Source organism: Lonchura striata, chromosome 2, assembly GCF_046129695.1.
Source record: "Lonchura striata isolate bLonStr1 chromosome 2, bLonStr1.mat, whole genome shotgun sequence".
Taxonomy (NCBI): Eukaryota; Metazoa; Chordata; class Aves; order Passeriformes; family Estrildidae; genus Lonchura; species Lonchura striata.
Genome location: NC_134604.1, coordinates 24,287,450 through 24,307,833, shown reverse-complemented (window position 1 = coordinate 24,307,833; position 20,384 = coordinate 24,287,450). Strand labels below are relative to the sequence as shown.

Genomic DNA, 20,384 nt, shown 5'->3' with positions numbered 1-20,384 from the left:
CGGCGGGCTGCGGCCGCCCGGGCCGGCGCCGCCCTCCGCACACCGCCTGGCCGCGAGGGACGGGGCAGTGCGTTTTCTTGGGTTTTCTTTCTGTATTCATCCTCTTTCCCTGAACCTGCTTGGGAAAACGCTTGAAGCACGCGAAAAGGAGTTTCATCGTCAGTGGGCATACCACGCTGAAGCACTGAAGCACAGCCCTTGACGGAGGGAAAACACCGAGGGCTGAAATTTCTCTGGGAAAGCTGGAAACATATGGCAGAAGGCAGCCTGCCAAAGCTTGCAGTATGTAAGAGATATCAAACTCTTTCCTGTTAATTAACCTTAGGCGTATTCATCCTTAAGATGGTGACTTGTTTCACAAGGTCCTCATGGCTAAAAACAGCCGATGAAGATCCTGTGGCTGTCAATCCACTAACGTTCTTTTTTCTCCAAAGCACTCTTCACTGATGGTCATTTTCTACGCTGACATAAAAAGCTGCAATTTCATAAGAGATGAGCCCGGTTCTCTGCTGAGGGTGTTTTTCCCCCTCTGAAATGTTCAGATACATTCACCAGCAGTACAGCTGCCCTCGCTCACTCAACCTGGAATGGATCCAAGAGCTCTGCACTGTTTGGAATGGAGACTCCCCAGAGTAGAAGGCTGGCAGGAGAGACAGGACTACCAAGCTATGGCAATGCAGAACCCAACTTACTTCTTCCACAAACCTTTATTCTGTGCAACAGTAAAGAGTCCAGAGGAGACAGTTACAGTCCCTACCCCGCAAGTCCTCACACACACTTGTTCTTCTAATGTCTTGAATGAAAAGCTGATGTGGCTATTAACTCTCAGTCTTGCTGCTCTGTGTCCTGTTCAAGTGGTCAAAGCTTCTTTGGAGCATGGAGAGGGAAATCTTCAGCTGTGAAGATACAATCCGCCCCCCCACCAAGTCCTTAAGTCAGTCTCCTGCATGGGTGAGTGATACCAGGAAAAAAAAGTCTCCCTCCTCCTTTTCTTTTAAAGATTTTCATGTGATTTCCTCCTCCCTGTTTCCATAAACAGTTGGCTTACTGTGCTCTCCTAACAGCTACACTCTGGAGCTTATAAATACTAACCATCCAGGATGATAAAGTCTTAACACCTCACCAAACAACAGCACAGTAGATAAACTACCCCACTCATTTTTAGTCACAGATAATGTTCAGTGCAATACTCCGAGGAACATGGCAGCACGACATGAATTTTCTTTTGCTACCTGGCCCTCCTAGTGCATTTTGGTGCATAAAACATGTTTAGATTATTGACAACCCTCAAAAAATATAAGGTAGCAAGCATTAAGATGTGTCAGGACTTCCAGACAAGAAGTGTTATTCTGGATGAAAAAGGTGGCTAAATTCTCACTTTTTTTTTTCTTTTTACACTGTTTGTTCAAAAAGCACTTAACACTTCAGAATTAGGAATTGTTTGGATAGTAAGCAGAGAAAATAAAAAGGGCTCTAAATTTTGTCTCTAACGTGAAACTTCCAGCACTCGGGCTTTTTCAAGTTAGGATCAAAGTGGTTAATTAATAGATTAATGGCAGTTGTGCATGCAGAGACACCCCTAAGCGAAGAGTATAAAAAATGGCTTATTTTTCTAACCTCCTTTAGTGCATGGAAGAACAAAGCAAATGATGGAGAAAGGTACATGTGAACTCCCCCTTCAGCTTTCCTCAACTTAATAATTAAACCAAAACAAACCCATCCCCAAACAAACAAACCAACCCAAACAAAAAGCAACCAACCAAAAAAACCCCAACCCTCCAAGAAACAAATTCAAAACCAAAGCAACCCAAAACATCAGAAACATAATCACTGCCTATTAACTAAACTCAAGACTAGGGCAAAACAGATCAAGAAAACTTTATCTAGCACCAGACTACATCAAACAAAAGCTATGATAATACAAGGGAGAAAACCTGAGTTGTTGAGAAACAAGAACATCACCAGGATTTTCAGACCTACCTGCTCAAGCATTTCAATTGAGTCTCTTAAAACTCCCTTCACATGTTTAACCTGTTCCTTATCATATTGAGGCATCTCCTCTTTTGATACAATTTCTGGGGATATGCTGAAAAAGATTTGATATTACATCAGAAACATGAAACAAGCACCTTAATGCCTTTTTAAAAGCAATTGTTCTGTGCCACCATTGCTCAAAGCATCCTCTTACAAAAGCCACATACAAAGCTGCCTGCAGTTGAATTGCAATCCCTGTTTTCTTGAAACTAGTACCTCAGACCTTTGCAGATAACAGCCACCAAGAAAAAACTGTGCTCACATTATGTTTACAATGTGAGCGCCACACTTCTGGGAGCAAGATCCTTCTTAGGAAGAAAGTTGCTCTAACCAGTTCTGAGATGGTCACTATGGGAGGTCCCCACACCCCTTCCACACTCAAAATCAGGATATGGTTTTTAACTTTTTTGTTGATACTGTATTCTAGAGGAAGCAACATTTTTCTGTGTCTGAGTACAAAAGGCACCTAACATGAAGTTTGTGAAGGAGAGGAGATTTAGGAGACTTACAGAGGAAAGCTAAAAAGCTAAATGAATCTTTAACATTCCATTTGAGAACATGCTGGTTCACACAGGATGTACACTTCGGTTCTGTGATCAGCACTATGATATTCACAGAAGATGAGTCACAGCAGGCTGATAAATGCAAAACTAAGGTTAACATTTCTCCCAAAACAGCCTGTCAAAGAAGAAATTTATTACTGCAAGATGCAGTCAGACATGTCACTGGATTTCAGCATAGACCACAGGAGTACAGCAAGCCCCAGCCACTTCTGAAAACTTGCCACTCAATTTCATTGTTTATAATTTATTTCTTTAGATCAGATTCTCACATAAGCTGAAGAAGAAAGCAAGCAAAGATTGTGAATTCAACTTACTTCAAAGAGCTTTCCTCCTGAAGCTGGACATGATAAAGGGACTGGGCTGCATGCTCTATCTTTGAGAGTTTGAGGAACAGTGTTATATTCAGCAGGACCAAGAGCAGCAAACTGTAGATAGAAGAGAACAAAAAATCAAGTTTTGCAACAATTTCTGTTGCAGTGCTACAAACACAAGATCATAGCTAAAGACAGCTAAGGAAACAGAATCCTCCCAGCATCCTGGGAGAAAAAAGATGTAGGGCAGCACTATACTGAAAATTAATATCTATCTGAACAATTCTTAGCAGCTACCATTAAGCTGGGTAATGGCAAACAAATAACAGTAGTATCTCTTCTTGGAACTTTTAAAATTAGGAATTAGTAGATACTAGACTTTATTTTTTTAATAGGATCAGACCTGTAAGAAAACCTGTAAGGTAGACTAGTCTGACAAGTTAGCATTTTCATTCTGCAAGTCATTTCCAAGTCAATCCATTCCCCTTTCATACCCACATGTTCCACTCAAATTAGTTTATCATGCTACATGTAATCTTAACATGCAAATGAGGAAGAAATACAGATAAAAACCAAGATGAGTTTAGCCAAGCAACACTTTAATGCAAGTGAGTACTTACAAGACACTCATTACTACAATGATGGTGGTGGTCCTACTTACTGCATCTCTTTTCCTTCCTATAGGGCATGGAAGAGAAGGAGGTTAAAAAGTACTAAAGACATTCCTAAAGGATGTCTGTAGATAGATACATGTCAATGAACAGCACTTCACACAGAATAGCTCAATAACTTCTGATAGGAAAAAAAAAAAAAAAAAATCAGGTCATGTAGGTGCACAGGATCACCTCCAAATTCACCAAGGCATTTTTGCAGTCATCTCTGAAGCTGGCTGAACAATCAGGCTTTTCCATCAAAATTCCCCCTACCCACTGTGCTGGGGAGAACACAATGCTGGGGCATGGTCACATTAAAGCTGAATAGCCTGAGAAGGTTGCAGTCCATCTATTACTAACAGGCATATGTGCTGCTAGTCACACACAGCAGACAGGTGTGGCTCTCTCTCCTGCTTGTGTTCCTCCTCACATTTATCTTTCTGACAACCAATATCAGTCACATTTTCCTGTAACTTGTCCCATCCCTACTTGGTTTATCTATTGTCTTGAAAACAGCCCTGCAAGAGGCCATCTGCTATGCAGAAGGCAACAGAGATCAGACACTGAGGGGCAGAGTGTACATGTTCTCTCCAAACCGAGCAGTTATCACTGTGGGCACACTGATCTTTAAATACAATTAATTTTGCACATCCTGCCCTGCACAAAAGACATACCAAAGCTGTAGTGTACACGCAGACATGCTCATCTGAAAAGGTGGCACAACAGTAGCAAAATTAAGTCATTAGGAAGTAATGTCACATAGATAAAGAGTCCTTTACACACGCTGCTGATCGAAATATTCTCTCAGTGCTATCTATACTCAGTGTTGTCTCCCTCTTTAGGTAAGTGTACTTGCTCCTACCTCACTGTTTACAATTCAGATTCTGTCCTGGAATCCACCATTCCCTGGTGCAAACTAGTGCACAGATGTTCCTACTCTCTCTAGGTGAAACTAACATTGTATATGCTGATGGCCAAGTCTGTTGTGCCTAAGGGCAGTAGAACTGCAAGAAATGCTTCACTGACCCAGAAATTACAGAAGCATATGAAACAGACTTCTTACCATTAAAAATAAATAAACAAAGCTGAGATGACAGAGGCAAGTGGCAAAGTTCAATCAACTCATGACCTGTGTGTGCAGTTATTTGAAGAAAAAAAAAATTCAAAAACTTTACAAGAATCAGGTTTTTTTCCCCTGATCCAATCTCATTTTCAAACCTTTGCAGATGCAGAGCAGTATTCAAGATTTTGGATGATTTTTGTTTGCTTTAAAATTGAAGGTGATATTAGCTCTCATTTCAAGAGACACTCATGCTAAAAGTGATCATGCGTGCTCTGAATATACTTTATACAAGCTTGAAGAAGCTTGAACTTGTTAAAGCATTTGCTATCACAGACAAGAGCAATATATACACAAGTGCTACTCTTGCACTATTTTAAGACTTATACTTTCTTGAACATACCTTTTGGAAAAAACTTGATATAAAAAATTCCTACCTATTAAGCTGCCCTGGGATTCTACTCCCATGTCACCAGAGGAATGTTGGGAAGAGCGTTTGGGAAGTGATTCTGCCAAACCCCGGTGTAAAGTGCGTCGCCTTCGTCTCAAAGCAAGTAATTTCCCAGAGTCTTCTATGGATTGATTAATTGCATATTCCTCCATTAGGAGATCTGATTCTACAGTGGAAAAAAAATAAAAGGTTACCAAACTGTCAAAAACAAAGCTGAAGACAAATTGTGAGATATACAAACTGGCAATGAGAGGAACAAACACACCTTCCAGTACATGAACTGGAAGCAGGTAATTGGCAAACTACACCATGACCTCCACCCCTGTTCTATTTTCTAGAGGGCACCTGGAACACTCTGCAGAGGTGAACACACTCAGCCCAGGCAGGATTGTTCAATGCTATGCCAGACAGCAGATGGAAGAGCGCTGCAAGATGCTGTTAGACTGAGGCTAGAAAATGTGTTAGACTCTGAGGCTGCAGCAGTGGCTGGCCAGCCTGTGAACAGACATTCATGGAGCCTGCCAAGTGCTACTGCTTCTCTTCTCATATGCACAGTCAAGGAAATTCTTAGAGATAAGCAGATGCAGTTAAGAATAACAGCTTTCCTGCTGCTCCTTGTGTTTCTTTCTGAAAGCCATTATGGCCAGGTACACAAGAGCCCCTTGTTAGCCACAAGGCTTCTTTCATACCCTGGAGCTGGCAGATACATTGATGACAGGAAGTTCTGTCTTTAAGACTGCTTAGGTGTTGCCTTTATTTCAAGCCATTCTTCTAGGAGCCAGGTTTGAGAGACACAAAAACATACACAGCAAAAGTAGCCTGCTTAGTCCAGCACAAAGGAAAAAAAAATGCCTCACCAAGTTGTTTGAAGTTTTCCTGTATTCCTCCCCAGGTATTCTTCTCAATTACAGACTTGACAAGGCCCCAAGGCTGTTTTTTGTACTTCACTTCTGCAGAAACCCTAGAAAACAGAATGCAATAATGGAAAAATACTCTTAAAGGCGGCAAAGTGATAGCAGAAGTCTCTTATCAGAAGCAGCCTCCAGTTTATGTCTAAAATCTGCAATACCAACTGGAACTGCCATTGCTCTCCAGCTGGGCAGCACTTTCATTGAAAAATGCAAGAGACAGACAGTAGCAAAGACATCTCTAGCTAAAGCATCAAAATCAAAATGTCCAAAGTATGGGAAACATTTTGGAATGTTTTCCTTCAGACTCAGACTACCAGATTATTTCCACCCTCTGAAGCATTCTCATTTTAACACACATTTAAAAGGCTTCCAGATAATAAAGTCATAATTTTTACTTTGTATATGTACACATGATATATTACATGGGCACTACAATAGCAGAAGGTGAAATTCTTTATCACAACTCATACATCAAGTGCTCACATCCTACCCTGAGTAGACAGAAATTAAAATCTATATTTCCATGAGTATGACAGAGGAGGAAATGACATTCCTACTGTGCATTACTTGCATTCCTCAGGTAAAGCTAATCAATACTGCTATCAATACTGCTTCCAGATTAAAAAATGAATTGGACTAGAATCCTTCAGAGGCATGCTTGTAACTGAATGAATCCCAAAGGTATTCATAAAGGAAAAAGTCCTTGATTTCAGTCAAGAAGACCATCCTAGAATACACTTTTTTCAACTTAAGTAATCCTCCAAATCAGTTTAAGCCCACTGTGTATGGTATAACAAAACTCCTTTCAAATAGAGTTTCCGAGCCATTTTAAACACAGTTTAGTAAGGCCAGCTGTAACATCACCACATGCCTTCTGTTCTATACATGTATGCTCTGTGCACCACATGCACCTAGGTTTTTGCTCTTATCCTAGGGCTGTCACGTGTCTTAGAAAAAACAAATCTAGGTCTCAAAGAAAAATAATGATTCACTCAAAAAAATCCAAAGCAGTCTTTCAAGGACCTTCCTTCCCTTCTCCCAGTAGAGAGGGAGATTTCAGTAGTTTTACTGCCTGAGATTAGCCAAAATAGAATCCAGGCTTGCTAACCTTTCCTGGGTACTGATTAAGTTTGAGAAAAAAGCTCTTACTAAAGACAGCACCACTTAAAATGTTTTCAACAAATGGGAGAGGAAATTCCATATCTAGATAGAGTTCGAGTACCCTCCTTGCAAAATGAAGTACATTCTATCTTCCCTGCACATTCCTGTGAAACCATTCTCCTCTACAGGCCCTCAGCAAGGATGTCTGGGAAACCTTCTAATAAAGTATCTCAATTTTTTTCCAATTTCTCCCACTCACACAGCTGCACTCAAGAACACAAGGCTGGTCAGGACCCAGTTCAGTCTTGTAGATGAGTTCCATACCTCAGAGTCACATCTCAAGTTAATTTCTCATTATATTAATGAGATCCAAGCACAGCATACATGTGACAAGAAATAAATTAAGCTTATTTTTCAGAAGAGAACCTAACATTCTCTGTGCTGCTGGCAGATCTTTAAGTGATCACCAACTCAGAACATCCCTGCCCTGGCTTCTGCCCTCCCCCCATGCAGCATACAGGCTCACCGTAAGCGGCACTTGTGACTAGATGTGCGGCTGATGCAGTATCTGTTCACAGTGTAGAAATAATCATGGTAGGGCACGTCATGGGTCAGTACCTCAGCATCCACCTGGTAAGACTGACCTTTCTGGCTCTGCTTATGGAGGATCTATCAAAAAAGAAAATAAAATTAAGATGGTATATTCATGGTACACAAATTTCTCCTCCCTTCCTCACCCTTTCAGCCTGAGTTCCTTAGGCTGGTTCAACCAACTTCAAGTGAACTCAAGGAGAGAGAAAGCCTGAAGAACCACTATAAAAACCAGTTAAGAACATCAAATATAGGTGGGGTGGGAAAAGAGAAGATGCCTCCTGCTAGAGCAAACATTGGCAGCATCAGGACTTCCCCACTGCCACCTCAAATACCAGATACAAGGCTGGCCATTGCCTCATGACCAGAGCTTTTGAGACCTTTCCCAAAGCATAACTACAAAAGGGTTGAGACTGGAAGGCACCTCTGGTGCTTGTCTTCTCCAAGAACTCAGGCAGGACTATCTAGAGCTGGTTGCCCAGGACCATGTCCAGGTGGCTTTCCAATGCCTCCAAGGAAGGAGGTACCCAATCTCTATGGACAACCTGTTCCACTGTTCAGTCACCCTCACAGTGTAAAAGTGTTTCCCAATGTTCAGAAGGAATCACTTGTGTTTCAGTTTGTGTGCATCAGCTCTGCTCCTGTCACTGGGCACCACTGAAATCTGTGGCCTTACTCAGAATTTTTTGCACCCTCCTTCAGTTGCTTCTATAAATTTTAAGATGCCCCTGAGTCTTCTTTTCTCTGGGCCGAATATTCCCAGCTCTCAGCCATTGCTCATATGGGATGCTCCAATTCCTTCATCATCTTAGTGGCCCTTTGTTAGGCTCTTCACCTCTCATACTGGGGAGGCCAGAAGTGGACACTGAAAGCCTTTAATTGTGCCTTTTCACCCTCCAGTTCCTAAGAGATGTTAATACTTTCCCCCACGAGTTTCATGGGAGTTTACAGCCATCTGTAAAGGTAGAAAGCCTCTCTCATTTAATAAGCATTGGCTCAGTAAGGCTTAGTAATGCTTTAAGCTGCAGATGCACATTCAGTTCACAGAACTCTGACTGACCATAGAACTGACCTGTCCCTTGCTTTAAAGGGCACCAGACAGACACACACATGCACACAGTACCTGCTTTTCAGTTGCAGTTGTGAACTTCCCACAGAGCGGATTGTTAATCGTTACAGTGTACGTCAAAGTCCTCAACTGATTGCCATTGGAGTCTCTATTCCAAGGGGTTGATACAGCATCTAGATGAGAAGTATGCAAAATCTCACATAAAAATTACCTGTCTTATCATGTCTTAAGAGTTTGAGAGCAGGAGTAGAGGGAAAAGACAGAAAACTGGTTCCAGTTAATTGTGGGGTTTTTCCAGGAAAAACCATACCCATCTGGTTTGCTAATAAACAAAGGTGAGGCTCTGGATAGCTGAGCCTTAATCTACTGAAATAGGGTGGAGAAAAGAGTAAGCAATTAAATGAAAATATGCCATTTCCCATTTGCTTAAAGTTGAATAGGTTCACTTAGCATTGTCAAAAACTTTTGCCACATTATCTTCCCAGCTGACACTGAATAAATATACCTTTTTGACTTGATTTTCTGTTCTTACGGTCTCAGTGAATAAAATCTACTCATCCAGAAAATTAAAGCCTGTGAGTATCGTTTAGGAGGATGCAGTGATTTTTGCCTGTGTACCAGCCATAGAAATTTCACTATTTCTGAGACACAGTGTAATCAGAAATATGCCAGAATGCATCAATTTTGAGTATTTAACCTACTCAAAATTCAGGCATTAAGGTGCAGTTTTGTGGTGCACTGAAATGAGGTTTTTACTCCAAAATGTGCATACCTAGGGAAACAATAGTCTAGCTTTAAATATTCTCTTTCATAGTGAAACTTTAAAGCTTTAAAATTCTTTTAAAGCAAGGAAAAACTTAAAATTCAACTTAGTACTATTTAGCAACTCTTAGAGGTAAAAATTTTCAGGGTAGCTTGTAACAGGCAGAAGGATGAAGAGTTTATTACCTACTATACTCCTGGAATTAAGAAACCTCTGCATGAAGTGAGAATTGGTGAAAAGGATTTCAAACATCTTGTCTGCAGTGATGTGGAAAACTCTGTTTATAAAAAGTCTCCCATAGAGATCATTGTCAGAGACAGTCTCCTTCACTGCTAAGAAAGACAGAGATCAGGTTAAGAACAGTATTATGCATAACCTTGATAGCATTCTAGCCTTTATTAAAGCTTAAATCTTTCCCAAGCTTGCATCAGCATTTGTTTCTCACTCTCAGAAACACAGTAAGGGTAGCAGCAAATGGTAGGTTGCTTTCAAGAACAAAGTCCAGAGCTGATTCTCAAATACACACCCCTACCACCACTTTCCTGTGTCAATTGATAAATTAACAGCAAAAGGCACCAACCCTTTAATTCTGCCTTCAGTATTTTACTAATCCTGCAAGAAACACTGGGGAAAGAGCATAATTTTCATTAATATGTGTGTCTATTGTACAAGGGACAAGAAAGAAGGACAGTAAAACCATAACAGTTTTCTTCTTGTGTCTGGTTTCAGAATTCTGCTTTTAACACTTGTAATACTGGCAAGGTCCACAGTCTAAGGGACCAGGTAGACTCCCAAACAGTTCTTCACTCCATACCTATTGTACAGGAACACAAGGGATACCCTGCTCCATTTTGTAGTCCCCAAAAATGCACAGAGAGGCTCAAATGCCATCATCTATTTCAAAGCCACTGAGCACCTCAGTGGCATTCTGTGGCTGCAGCACTGATCTTTGCTATTTCTGCTTCTCGGTGGTTGCTGGCATGACTCAGCTTTGTGGTTTTCTCAGGCGCACTGGCAAGAGATAAGGGATAGAACGATAATCCTGGAGGGCAAGCAGCTTCCTGTGCCATTCTCGACTCAATCTGCTTATGCTTTAGAAACAAATCAATCCTAAACTATAATTACCAGCAAGACAAACAAGCCGCCTCCCCCCCACCCCCCCCCCCCAGCACCACTAAAATGAAACAAGCAGCCCAAAAGCAAATCTTACAGCAGAAAGACACAAGTCAGGATGGCCAACCTTTCAACTGATACAAATGAATGCTCAGGGCTAGGAAAGGTCAGTGGCAGCCACGAATGCAAAGGGAGACTGAATATCACACTGTAGTTCACAACCTGCCTGCAGGCTAAGGTTACAGCACTTAAAACATTACTAGCTTGGTAGCAGTCAGTATTGATAAGGCAAATGCACCAACTGAACAACCACAGCAGTCCCCAAGGAAACCCAGTCCTGACTGAGCAGACTCCCTCTTTAGTTCTGCTCCTAGCCTGGTAGAAGCCTGTTAGAACATCTGCCTCCAAAAAAGCTCTCCTTGATCTCATCAGGCTTCAGAGTAGGACCCCAAAAGTGAAGTGTGAGTGCTGTATTTTTATACTTGCAGAGACTGACTTTCTCTCCGTGCCATGTTCTGCTTATGCAATTGTAATTCCACACAATTATGAGAAGGGACAGAAAGCAAACACACATTTCAAGCGGCCTATTAAACCAGTGAATACACAGTCATTACACATAGAATATGAATTCTATTGTGCTGAAACATTCTGCAGGAAGCCAGAAATTCAGCCTAAGTTTTCTGCTTATTCTCACTGTATTTTCTCTCCTAATCAATCTAACAAAAGGTAGGCCAAGTGAACTGTAAGTTTGATCTAATTTAACAAGACCTGAACATTACAGATCTCTCCTTTCAGTGTGCACTCCCCACATCCTCTCTTTTGCTAAGAGACAGGAAGTTTCAATTACTGATTCTTACATCCCCCCTGCCTACTGTGCATCAGCTAGCATGGCATCAGCTACCAGGCAATTCAAACCTAGTTACTATGGTTGAGTGCTACTCAGCTGGACATTGACATGCCCAAGGAATCTGCTACTACTTAAAAAAAAAAAAAAATAAAGACACCCAGACACATGATCAAGCCACCAGATAAGCATCAGATCAGCTTTGTCAGCTATTTGTATATGTCTTAGCAAACACAAGATAACACAAGTTACCTCTGCCCCAGAGAGCCTGAGCTAAACAACTCAACTTCACATTCACCTGAAATGCCTGAGGACAGCTACTATTTCTTTGCTGATGCAAAGTAATTTGGTAAGCCAGGGCAACTTGTGATATTTACAAAGCCCATGCTTTATTACCTTAAGGTGCAGATCTTGCTACTAAGCTCTATTACTCTGAATCTGTCCTCTTTCTAGCGAGTCTGAAGAAAAAGCACCCACAGGTCTATACAAAACTTCCCATAAATTAATTTGCCTACACTAGCTCTATATGGTCATGTCTCTAATAAGGAGTAGTCAATGAAGTGTCAAGTGTATGAGTAATCTATTGAGAAATATGTTTTCTGCTTACAATCCTCTCAGCTCTTGGAAGAAAGAAAGGGGTTTTTTTGTTGTTAGCACATGCAGCAGTATGTGTTAGCATACTGCACATACAGCAGTAATCAGAAAATCAAAGCTAAACCTTGGTTTACATATCAGATCCATCAGCTATTTTAGATGCTAGGATTCAAACAGCTGCTCTCCAGAAAAATTGTAAAGTCTTTGGATAATGGGTCTGGAAGATTCATGTGTGTATAAACACTGCAAGTTCCACATTTGTGGAACCAACTAGCAGGGATATACCAAGAGCTTCAAGTCACTTCCATCTGGGCTTCTTAAAATTTATCTGTAGAAATCCTAAATTTCTACAGATAAATTTTGTAGTGACCACAAACAGTAGCATAGCAATAAATAAGCACACACTATACACTTGCAATTCGGACAACAACAAGCAGCTTTAACCACTTATCTCTGCTACAAGTGAAGATGCATGTTTGTCTAGTGTTTCACTTTACACAGGTAAACTTGTATCTGCCTTTGTTTTTCACAACAGCAGGGCAACATAAAGCATTTTACCTAAGACTGGCTTCAAATGTTCTTTATTAACAAAATGTTTCATGCAAATACAGAGGTATCAGTTTAAGTCCTTCACTTTCAGTGCTGTTCTAACCCCTCAGCAGCATACAATTATCAACACTAACTTTCTTAACCTGAATACATTTATAGCTGAATTGGAGCTGTCTGCTAAAAGAACATGAGATTACTCTGACTTCAGGTAAGGATCCCTAGGGACCCAAAACCACAGAAGTAAACACATTACCCCGAGTGTTCTGGTTCAGCCTAACAACAGCAGGTCTATTCTCTCACCCAGTATTGCCTTGCACTTCCTAAGGTCATTTTCATCACTGCAAGGCAAGCTGTGAAATAATATTTGAATATAATACCATTATGCAGCAGACATCTACAGTGCAAAAAAAAAAAAAAGAGACAAAAAATGGAAGGGGGTGGAAGGGGCAGCAAGAAAAACATTGTTATTAAATTCCCCTCAACACCCAACAGCAAAAAGCTAACCACATACCATAAGCAAATTAAGAAAGTTGAACCAGTAAGAGCAGAGGCTATCAAATAAATTAGTAAGAAGGTTGATTTTTCCACTCCACAGAGATAGGGGAGGATCAGGACTTTTAAAAAGTATGTATGCACATCTTAGCACTGTTGGATATTTCTATATTGCTGGGGATGGGGAAAAATTACAGGCTGCATTAAAGATATGTAAGTAGAAGCTTTTAACCAAATACACCTGAAAACAAGTGAATAAAACCAATTCCTGGAACTGAACACATTCCAGACATCATCTATTTAAAGACTGTATCAGCAGTATTAACCATTTTCAGAGAACTCTCCTATACTTTAAGTACAGAATTATCTTGGGGAGCTACTAAGTATTGTCATAATGCTAGCTTTTTCCAGTTCACAAGATAAAAATCCCCACCACTTTTTGCCTTCAGGTGACTTAAACATATATCCTCCAAACACCAAGGTATATATATTTTTTTTAATTTATTTTTTATAATTTATTTTTTCAACAAAATATATCCTTTTAGTATTTTGATTAAAATGCCAATAAGATAACAGGATTGCTCTTCCTTACATACAATGTATATCCAAAATGTTGTACTGGGGGGAAGAGGGGTACAACTAACACAGGGCTGAACCTAATTTCAACTGTCCTGTATTTTAAACATTGTATGTCCTATATACCACTATCTGCAAGCAACCAAGCCTCTGCTGTGGCCATCGTCCAGCACCACGGTGCAGGCAGTTATGCTCTCCTGCAGATCACATTTAAGGTGGTCATTAGTACACACTAATAACCACCAGTAAGTCTGTCATGTTACACCAGAAGAACAGAAATGTGTGATCTCCCTGTATACAGTAGAGCCTTCTAGCAAAAAAATACTGTTTTCCCTATATCCTGCTTCCCCCTTCTTTCTTTGAAGTATTTAATGTTGCTGAACATGGTCATTGAAGACAAACAAACAAACCACCCTATATATTAAAGAGCCTTGAGGAAATTATAAAGGCCCTGTGTTGAAAACATGTATTCTATGCTTGAACTAAAATCTGTTTTCTGAAATTTAGAATTAAGGCCAAAGATATTAATGTTTAGCTTAGCTAAAAATTTGTCATGGCTCAGGATTTATACTCTGATTTATGGAACTGGACAAAAACACCAAGATGCAGGTCAATAGACCAGTGGTGCACAGTGGGATGCAGACCCCCCATCCCCAAGGTGAAAACTGCTTAAGACAAGGGAATTAATGTTGTGAAGAACAGTCTTGAGCTTGCCCCTCACCTTATTTGCCAGGACACCTCCTTGGGCAGCCTGAGTATGAGCCAGAGAACACAAGAGAAATTATTCACATGGGTAAACCTTTGCCATGTAGGAAAGGTAGTTTCATTTGCATGAAGGAATTCACCTTGTAAGAGTGTGGGGCAACTGCAACAGAAAACAGACAGAGAAATAGAAGAAAAAATTCTAAGCATGAAGATTCTGAGAGAAAAGATTAATGTTGTGAGTCTAGAAAATCCTGCTCTGAATAAAAAAATACTAGTCTTGGGGAGGGAAACAAAATAAGAAAGGCAGCATGAAGTCAGTGGTCTTCTTATTAAAGAGATATCTCCAGTTTAATACGCTCTATTTATTCAACATCACTAATTCAGGCATGACAGGGAATATTTACTGCTATTGTTTAGGCAACTAGCAGCAGGAAAGACAACAGGACTACTTTTTAATCAGTTTCACTGGAGACCTTTGCCATAAAAAATAAAATACAGAGACAGAAGAGAGATATAGCAATAGGAAGATAGGAAAGCTGCAAAATATCTAAAACATCCACAGGCAAGAACTTTCTGTTGCTTTATGAGATACACCTGCAAAAGAGTAAATTAATTTGTGAAGCTTGTTAAGTGTGTAGGAGAATAGCCTGTTTAAGTAGGTATAGTCACAAAAATGATCATGACATGCATTGAGTTGAATCTGAACTCAAGCCAACACAGAAACAGTATGGGGGAGCAACAGCAAAGTTAATTTAATATAAGCATATCCCCAGACAAAAATCACAATTTGAAGGCAGCCAACTCAATCCATAATTCTGAAAGCTTTCCTATACACCTCAACAATCCCCCCCATAACGACACCTGTAAACAACTTCAGTTGTCAACTCTGAAACTACAAGACACAAAATTTCTCAGTGAGATTAAGAACTGCCTTCAATTAACTGAACTGTTCTATTCCTGCCAACAAGTGATGAAGTAAGTTCTCTTTGCACATGAAAGAAATACACAGCTGCTACTGAGCACAGTGTTACTGTTGGGGTTTTCTGTCTTTTATTTTCTCCCTACCATATAACCTTGGAACCAATATAGGTTGTGCACACTTCACTTTAAGGGCATTTACAGAATCCAAGATTCAGATATTACAGAATATCCACCAATGTTCAGTGATCAGTCTGAACAACTACAGCCCTTTGGCACAGAGAACCTCCTCAGGGTAAGTGAAAATCTCACCACAGAAAAGTGAGAACTTGTCAGGGACACCTGTGGGACCACAGGACAAGCACTGACAGACCTTGGCACAAGTCTCTCATCAAGGTACTCGAGTTTCTTCTATCTTGTATTGGGTAATGAGATATGAGTTATGAGGTTTGTGTATTAGGATCCATTAAGATACTGTTAGCACAGAGAGTGAAAGTTGCTGCCAGATATCCATTCAGGTTTTTCATCTTCAGATCATATTCAGAATATGCACAATACTTTCCTGAAACCCTGGGCTTTCACTAAGTTCCTCAGCTTACTCCACCAATAACAATTAAGCCCATAAGCCTTAAGATAGTATAATTGTAAAGAAAGGGGGTTGGGGGAATCTTTCAGAAACTTAAGTACAGCCTGAAATGTTTCCCCTCAGTTTCCAAGAAATACAAACAAAGGAAAGAAACATCTTTGAAATTAGCACCACCCCATTGTCGATAAGCTTTTAGTTGAAGCTGTTGGCAACTCTCTACCCACCAAAAGAGAAAGAAAACCACAATTTCTTTGTTTTCATTCTAAACACCCAACAACTTTTTTTTTTTCCCCACAGAAATGAAGATAAAAAATGTTTTTGCTGCAATTCTATGAAGCAAATAAGCAAACAAGTTTCATAAGATCAGAAAGTTCTCTAACTTTCTCCACAAGTGAGATGGAACACCAAGTCATATTGTCTTACAGATCCCAACTGTTAAGAGATTTACCTTCTTCACTATCTGAAGCACTGCTCTTCTCTGGAAGATTTTCATTCTCATTAAGGTCCAATGACTTTTCTAAAGATCTGCTCCTAACTAGCTTAGCAGGTTTTCTTTCTGAAGATGGAAGAGGACTCTTTATTTGCTTCTCACTTGAGGACTCCTCCACCTGAAACAACCAAAAGCAGAAAAAAAAAAAAAAAAGAAAAGAGAAAGTTACTCTAAAAGAAGACAGCCATACAAAGTTAGCCACAAGTTCTATCTGCTCAATTACCACACAGTCAAGCATTAATTTCCCCCTTGTTCCTCTACCCCGGCCAACCTCTCTTCCTTTTATTTAAATATTTTACTAAACTCTGGTAACAAGAAACAGACTTATTTGTATGTACTGCTGGTACCAAAAGCTCCCTTAAATGGGACAGACCCCTTGCACCCATCTGCACAGTTTGGGCCCCTTCCCTGCTTCGACATTAGCATTTATAAATTCATTAACCTTACACAGATTTACTTTACATTCATCAGGTTAGTTTTTTCCTAACAGTTTAGCAAGGGTCCAAAAACCCAGAGGGGAAGCACAATGAAAAGGCAGGTTGCCGCTCTCTTTCAGCAAGATTAGATTACCCCAATTACATGTATGAAAGTTCTTATTTTGTACTATGCCATCACCCTTTGAAAAAAGAAGTTTTAAAATACTAAAGCCATCCTATTAAAAAATATTACTTCTCACAAACAGAGCAATGGAGCATAATTTGCCATCTCCAATATATAAGCAGGAAGGAAGTCCCTCTGAACATCAGTCACTGAATCAATGATGCAGCTCTTAACCTTCAACAAAAACTGTCAGCTAAGCATGTATGCCATTGCACACTTGAAGAAGTAAATCTCTAGGGAAACTCTATGGACAAAGTTTGTGCATCTAAAAATGTCACCCAAAAAGTCTGGCTACCAGCTTTGAATCAGTTTTTATTCTAAACCTCTCCTCAAGGCCCCACTGCCACCCATGGAAAATCTGGGATCACGAGCAGCACAGCCCCAAAAGAGCAGTGTGTAGACCATAGTTAACACAATCAGGCCTCTTCAACTGAGTTGTTCTGATTCATCTGCAAAACCATCATCCCCTAAAGATTACTCAGCATTGACTCCAGAAAGCAAAAGCATCCACTCCTTGAACAGTCGTCATGTACTTCCTGTACTTCTTTTAAAAAAATAAAAACCTGTTACTTTTCTTGTGCAGCCAAGGGCTATTAGGTGGTGGTTGGCTGGAAAACAGAGACAGGTATAAATCTGACTGCAGTATAAGCAGACAAAAGTACTCCTTCAGGGTCAAAAAATTATAAAGGAAGACTGAATCAGAAAAACATATCAGTTAACAAATGCTCCTATTGAGAGAAGCTGCCATGTATGTTATACTCAGTCACATAACAGGATCTAGGACAGAACCAACGATAACTATCAAAATACCAATACAGATGGAAGTCCAAAAGGAGTTAGTTGTGACAGAAAAGCCCAAAAATTGACACACTGATCCAACACAAACCCAAGAAACTCTTATAGCATTCTGACAGCAATCAGGATCTAGTGAAGCAGGGTTCCCATCAGCAGCATAAGAGCAGCTCACTATGCCATGAGCAGAGCAGGAAAGCCAGGCTCAACTCAGAAGGCAAAAGCAACAGTTCCTAGAAAAAAATGCTTTTCATGTTGTCATGGAAGAAGAGATTCAAGCTGGAGCTTTTGTAATAACTGATCACACTTAACACAGATTTAATGGGGTTTTGGATTGGCTTGTGGTTATTTTTTTTTTCACACTAAAGAGTAAAGATTGTAAGATCTGTCAGCTGGAATTAAAGATGTATAATTTATTCCCTATTGTGCATTTATCTCTTGAGCTAGTCCAGTAGTGCTAAGCTCTGTGCCAAGGGTTTTTTTTGTTTTCAGCCTGTGAACAACAAGATCTGTGACTGGAAGGCCACCCTACAAGGGGAGGAGGGAAGATGATGGTTGCAAAAAGAGGCAACAAGGCAACTCCCACATTCATGTGTACTGAGAGGGCAGATGAGCCACACAGAATTGCCTCAATCAACTACAGACAACCATTGACAATATTTTTTTCAAGATGGGCCAAATACTAGACCCAACCTCACCACTATTCAGATCTTCCTCTTATGAGAGCTTTGGGCCTTACTTTTCCTATTAGAGCAAAGGGGGGTTTAAGCCTGTTGCCCTCAAGTCTTGGGAAGGTGGTTAAGTGTGATGACTTCTGATAAATACATTCTAAGCACTACTGCCTCCTCCTACTGCCTTTGTGGTTCCACAAAATATGCTGCAATCCTGGGCCTGTGGAAAGAGCGTGGATATTCTTGAGTAATGCCAAGTGACACATACAGCTAAACAAAATCGCTGTGCATTTTAGTTACGCTGAAACAGTAAACTTATCAGTTTAGTTACACATTTATCTAGGACTGCACTTTTACACTATAATTAAAAGACTTTTCAGAGACAGTTTATTCAAGGCAGAATCCTAACATTTTTACAGATCAAATCCCCAGGCATTCCTCCTTACCAAGATGCCAAATTTGATTTAGCACCTGCAAGAGACATCTTGGGGTGTGGCTTCTTTTCCAGGCACAGCAATTTTTAAATGGCTTGTACTTGCGCAAATAAGACAAGTGCAAACTAAGGCTATCTGTGTAGATTTTTAGTTATCCCAAACAGTCTAAATTCCAGCAGCATCCCCAGTCCTCTCAGGCCTCCCTTACAACTCTCTAAAAATCTTGTTTTATACTGCTAGGGTTTCAATGAGGAATACCTATCACTCAAGCAACTATGTTTTTAACCTCTGAGAAACACCAATATCCTTTGCTGGATATGAGTCTCTAGCCATTAACTTGGATTTTGGCAAAACTATTTAAATCCTACTGAACCTCCAGATCAGTTTTAGCAAGTGACAAAAGCCACAGGATTTACAGGGTAGGGTAGTAAAAAATATTAAAATAGTCTGCTTTTTTCCTTCCCCATATTCTCCAAAACAAACCTTGGAGTAAGTACCGGCAATTAAGTATCCAGCCCTAGTGAAGCTTATAAAAGACGCGTTAGCAGTTTATTTTCTTTTCCAAGACCTTTGGGATATCTAATAACCAACAGAAAATATCTGCAACTTTTTAGGACTACAGCTGCACACAGGAGCCCAAGACACTGTGCCAATCTCAGACACTGCACTTGCTGCTCACACCAGCCAAACACAATCACAAATTCATACAACACGAGTGAACACGAGTGAGACATTCATGCTTGTTCAGCTGTACTAACCCAAGGCATCAAGGTAAAATTCATCCTTACTATAGCAAGTGTGGGGGCTTTTCCCTTCCTTCTGAAGCATTAAATAAATAAAGGTTTTATATTCACAACAGCAGACTAACTGACCATTGAAGGTAAGGATAACAAAATGTAACTACCCTTTAATAAGCCTTATGTATAGGAGAGATAGTAATATAAGAGGAGATAACTTTTTAAATTACAAGTAGCAAAAGCAAGAAAGCACTAAAAGTGAAAAAGGTGTTACTTTCAAAAAGCACTTGGATAAAACACAAATATGTTTCCCTTGGGAATTGGATTAGAAAAACCAAGAAATTTTGTTTTTAAAGGAAAAACAAAAAACAGACAAGGGCATAAGCCTCAGCATTGTAGCCAGGCTGTGCACTAATTAGTCACAGAACACTACTGAAGCTCATACCAACAATATTCTCTTATACAGAAGTTCACTCACTTTCAAATTTAAGAAATATTCTTGACTTCTCAAACACTTTGGAAGTTACAACCTCCATTCATCCTATGCTTACAGAGATACATGTTAAGCCCATATGCTTATCAGCTACAAACAGCAAGAAAGGCTGTGTCAGCACTTACTCCTGGCAATATGTGTCTGTTGAGTGACTCTCCTTCTGTTTGAAGCGTGGGCTCATGAACTAAACCAATCATTTTGGGTATTTTTTCATCTCTTTCTCCAGAATCATCACAAATGCTGGATCTGTCCAAACCAAAAAGGAAGACATCTTTGAAGATAT

General features: G+C 40.1%; 1 protein-coding gene across 2 annotated transcripts in view; it reads right to left on the bottom strand.

Moving 5' to 3' along the window:
• Positions 1-688: 688 nt before the first annotated feature.
• The window catches only part of GRAMD1C (GRAM domain containing 1C), a 51,123-nt gene continuing 31,427 nt past the window's right edge, over positions 689-20,384 (bottom strand). For both annotated transcript variants that reach the window (XM_021549164.2, XM_077781222.1), the window contains exons 8-18: positions 20,227-20,347; positions 16,333-16,492; positions 9,693-9,839; positions 8,799-8,917; positions 7,611-7,753; positions 5,930-6,033; positions 5,059-5,238; positions 3,529-3,586; positions 2,912-3,022; positions 1,981-2,086; positions 689-896 (exon numbers count right to left, since the gene is read on the bottom strand). In XM_021549164.2, the coding sequence (XP_021404839.2) occupies positions 819-896; positions 1,981-2,086; positions 2,912-3,022; positions 3,529-3,586; positions 5,059-5,238; positions 5,930-6,033; positions 7,611-7,753; positions 8,799-8,917; positions 9,693-9,839; positions 16,333-16,492; positions 20,227-20,347 (1,327 nt within the window). In that variant the 3' untranslated portion in view covers positions 689-818. The remainder of the gene's footprint in view (positions 897-1,980; positions 2,087-2,911; positions 3,023-3,528; positions 3,587-5,058; positions 5,239-5,929; positions 6,034-7,610; positions 7,754-8,798; positions 8,918-9,692; positions 9,840-16,332; positions 16,493-20,226; positions 20,348-20,384) is intronic.